This window comes from Acanthisitta chloris, unplaced genomic scaffold (genome assembly GCF_000695815.1).
Source record: "Acanthisitta chloris isolate BGI_N310 unplaced genomic scaffold, ASM69581v1 scaffold28587, whole genome shotgun sequence".
NCBI lineage: Eukaryota > Metazoa > Chordata > Aves > Passeriformes > Acanthisittidae > Acanthisitta > Acanthisitta chloris.
In genome coordinates, this window is record NW_008684680.1 from 3,444 (window position 1) to 7,509 (window position 4,066).

Sequence of the window (4,066 nt, forward strand, 5' to 3'; positions counted from 1 at the left end):
GATGCAGTCAAGCACAGCCAGCCTTGCAGGGACAGCAGGGCTGGCTGGGGCCACAGCCACCCATGGCCTCATGTTCCCCCTGGGGGTGGCAGTGGCTCTGTGGCTGCCCGTGGTGCCCCTGCTCCTTCTCCACAGGGCCAAGCCACTGGAAGGAGCTGAAAGCCACATGCGGTGGTGACAAGCAGTCCCCCGTGAACATTGACAGGCGTCGGCTGCAGCGGGATGGTGGCCTCGGGGATATCCTCTTCGAGGGCTACGACCAGGCTCCCCCCGGCAAGTGGAGGCTGACAAACAATGGGCACACAGGTGTGTTGTGCAGCCAGACACCTTCCCCTAACACAGCTCCCTGGTCAATATCCCAGCTGGGACTTGGCTCTGCTGCCACTTCTGGGGTGCTCCTGCTGCGGGGTCCCATGTGGCTCCTGCTCCGTGGGTTTGTGTTAGTGCTGGGATGAAACTGGTGAAGAAGGAGCCCAGGTGTGCCAGGGCTGTCCCCCATCCTAAGTCCCTCTCTCACCCTGTCCTGCTGCCCTTGCAGTGATGCTGAGCCTGGCAAGTGAGTTGGCCTCTGAGCACATCACCATCAGCGGTGGGGGACTCCCTGGCAGGTACCGTGCACTCCAGCTCCACTTCCACTGGGGCAGCCCAGCAGGGAATGGTTCTGAGCACACCCTTGATGGGCGCCAGTTCCCCATGGAGGTAGGTGAGACGAAGCCACCATCATGCTCTGCGTGGCCCAAGTCCTTGGTGTGGTGGGAAGGGGTGATGCTGGGGCATCCCAAGGATGCCACACAGCAGGTGACTGAACTCCATGACACCGCACTGGCAGGTTCAATCACACTCCTTCAGAGGCACCTGGGTAGTAAAAAAAGCAGCTGACATAAGACTCAAGGTGCTTCTTGACCTTGCATGGGCCAAGCTGCCTTGTCTGAGGCACTTAGCAGGGTTTGGGTAGCTCTGTGCCCCTCTGGGACCACACACTGAGTTAGTGAATGCAAGTGAGCGCATGCAGGAGTGCACTGTGCCAAGCATGTCAGGATCCTTCTGGGTGAAAGAGGCTCTGTGCCTCTAAAATATTCATTATCTGCCAGAGGAAAGCAGAATTTATGTTTTGTGCCTGGCGAGCACCCTGGGACTGCTGCCCCCCATTTGCATGCCCTTCAAAGGATGCTCGCTTTGCTGAGATGCTTTGATCCTCCAAGCAGCTGCCCCACAGAAGTGCCAGTGGGACCAGGAGGGCTTCTCTGGGGGTGGCTGGCTCAGTGTTTGACCACCCTAGGCTAGCCGGAAGGATCTGTAGGAGAGTGCTCCACTGCCAGGGGGTTGACCGGGAGTGGTTGTCTTGTCCATGCTTGGCTCCTCTGTGCTTTCCTCAGCTGCATATTGTCCACATGAATGTCAAGTACCGGACGCTGGCAGAGGCCAAGGGGCATCCCAATGGGCTGGCTGTCCTCGGCTTTTTCTTTCAGGTAGGTCTGTGGGAGCTTGTGCTACAAGCAAGAGTGACCTCCTAGAAACAGTCTGACATTGATACAGTTATGGGAGCATTTTATGGGTGCCCTGGGGGAGCAAGAAGGGGCAGGAAGGTCGGGTCAATACCAGGAGGTGCTGGGGAACCTCAGTGGTGAAACATACTGGGAATATGCAAGGGGGTACTGTCTGGGAACCCTTTCCTGCTGCTCTGCAGCAATGTGGGGCTGGGGCCAGCTCTGCCTGTGGATGCTCAGCAGGACAGGATGACCCAGCTCTGCCCTGCCTGGGCTCTGCCCTGCCCCAGCTGCTTATACTCCTTATCCACAGGTCTCTGAAACCCCTAACACTAACTACAACACCATTGTGGCGGGTCTGAGGAATGTCTCCCACTCTGGTGAGTTGCCTCATTGGGAAAAGGTGGAAAGGGGAGATCCTGGTATGGGAGGGCAGAGGTGAGCCCTGGTGGGCTGTGTGGGAGGACCTGCCAGTCCATGGGGCCATCTGGCTGAAGGGAAACTAATGGATGTGGCCCTGCTGTCCCCATCATATCCCTGGCATGTGAGGGACTGTGTCTATGTCTCACCCCACAGGGGACTTTGTGGATTTGGCCTCCACCTTTCGCCTGAGCACTCTGCTGCCACGTACTAGATGGCTCTCTGGGTACTACCGCTACCAGGGCTCCCTCACCACCCCTGACTGCAGTGAGGTCGTTGTCTGGACTGTCTTTGAGGAGATGGTGGAGATTGGTCGGGAGCAGGTACTGGGGTGTACAGCCCCACACTCCAGAACCTAAAAGGCTGGACCCCCTGCGTGGCCCCTCTCCTTGCCTTTCCTGAACCCTAAGCAAGAGCACAGGGAAGGTCATCTTTGTAATAATGCTCCTGGCAGCTTGGCAATTAATTAGTTTTACGAGGGTTAAGCAATGGAGCTGTGGCCACCTGCCAGCAGGGAGAAATCCCATCCATAGTGGTCTCCTGCCCAGCTTTGGTATTCAGATAGAGAAATGGAAGTGAATCCATTGGAACTCAGTAGAAGCTCCAAGGAGGTGGGTGGGTGGACAGATGAAGTGCTCCTCTGCTGCCCAAGCACCTTAGTAGATTTGTCTCCTTGAGGGAGACTCTTTGAGTGCTTAGTGCTGGCACCAAAACACAATTAGCTCCTTTAAACCTTGAGACCTGATACTTGTAGGAACCTGCCTCTGTGCTTACCTACAAGTCTAGCTTCAGGAGAGCAGTAGTGGATGGTGGGAGGACACCCACCAGTGCAGGGCCGTGCCATGGGTCCTGTGACAGTGGCAGTAGGGCAGTATGAAGGGGGTTTACAGGGGGCAGGGGCTCCAGGTGCCTGGCAAAGCAGCTGCCCCCCCTGCATCTTTCCCTGTGCCGCTGGCGGCGCTCGCTAGCCGACAAATGGATCCAAGCTCCTAAAAATGATCAACAACTTTCGCCCGCCGCAGCCCCTCCGCAACCGCAAAGTCTTTGCCTCCCGGGGGGCCACAGCCAGCGGTAGGTCCCTGCATGGAGGCCACCACCAGCTCCTCTCGCTCCTGCTCCTCCTGGCTCTGCTTGGCTCTTTCTCACCAGCCCTGTAGGATCTGGCCCAGCCTGTCGCCATGTGTCACGTGTCCCACCAGTCTCCATGTGAGCATCACCCTGCTGCAATGGAGATGAGGAGGCTATACATCTAGTTCATGGGAAATGGGAAAAAAAACCCCAGCAAAAAGCATGTTGAGACCTTGGCTGGGTGAAGATTTTATGAACCTGGAATTTCTGCAGAAGTGGATCCTTGTAAACCTGAAGCTGCTCTGTGATGCCCCTGAAGCCAGGCAGTGGGAGCTGCTGAGAGGGGGATGCTGTAGGGGCTGCAATAAAGCCAAGGTCCTTGCCAGTGGCTAAAGCCTCTGTGTCCCTTTGGCATCTGGGCAGGGTGTTTGGCACAGCACTGTGGAGTCAGTGGGGAGGGAGTCAGGGGATGGTGTCTGGGTGGGACTTGGGGATACTGTACCCTGCATGGTGATGCTGGTGGCCATGGCCTGGCTCAGGGTCTGTGCAGTCCCTGTGCTGCAGACACTACCCCATCACTTTTTCCAGGATTGAAGCTGGCTGTTGGAGAGATGAGGTTGTCACTGGGGGTACAGCACCCACAGTGCCCTTGTGCAGCTTGCAGGGAACTGATGGATCTTCCCATAGAGCTCATTTTGCACTGGCAGGAATAGCTGCAGCTGTTGGTGCTGCCTAGCCAGGCAGGGGCAGAGCTGTGTGAGTGGGGTGGTTTATAATTAATGTACTGGAGCTCCAGGCATTTTCCCATCTCCTCCTGAGTTATGGATGAAGAGTACAGGCCGTTATCAGGGAGCAGAGTGGGGCTGACTGAGGTTTTCATCATTTCTGGAATGAACCACTGCCAGCATAGGGCTCCTGAGCATCCCCTGTGCACAAGGCCCCGTGCCGCTGGAAGATGAATCTGCGGGAAACACGCAGCCCAGTCGCAGACCTCCTGATCCGCACGCCGGGGTGAAGGGACTCTGTGATACCCCACCGGAGATCAGGGCTGGAGCTCCGAGTCCGCCGCGCCGCGGGGACACGGACACGCG

At 57.2% G+C, this 4,066-nt stretch overlaps 1 protein-coding gene across 1 annotated transcript in view; it reads left to right on the forward strand.

The window, feature by feature from the left end:
• LOC103806727 (carbonic anhydrase 15-like) overlaps nt 1-3,064 on the forward strand; it is a gene marked incomplete at its 5' end in the record, with an annotated part of 6,231 nt that extends 3,167 nt beyond the window's left edge. Inside the window, 6 exons of the mRNA XM_009079435.1 lie at nt 136-306; nt 539-699; nt 1,377-1,469; nt 1,801-1,867; nt 2,064-2,230; nt 2,876-3,064. Of these exons, the coding sequence (XP_009077683.1) occupies nt 136-306; nt 539-699; nt 1,377-1,469; nt 1,801-1,867; nt 2,064-2,230; nt 2,876-3,064 (848 nt within the window). The remainder of the gene's footprint in view (nt 1-135; nt 307-538; nt 700-1,376; nt 1,470-1,800; nt 1,868-2,063; nt 2,231-2,875) is intronic.
• Nucleotides 3,065-4,066: the final 1,002 nt, after the last annotated feature.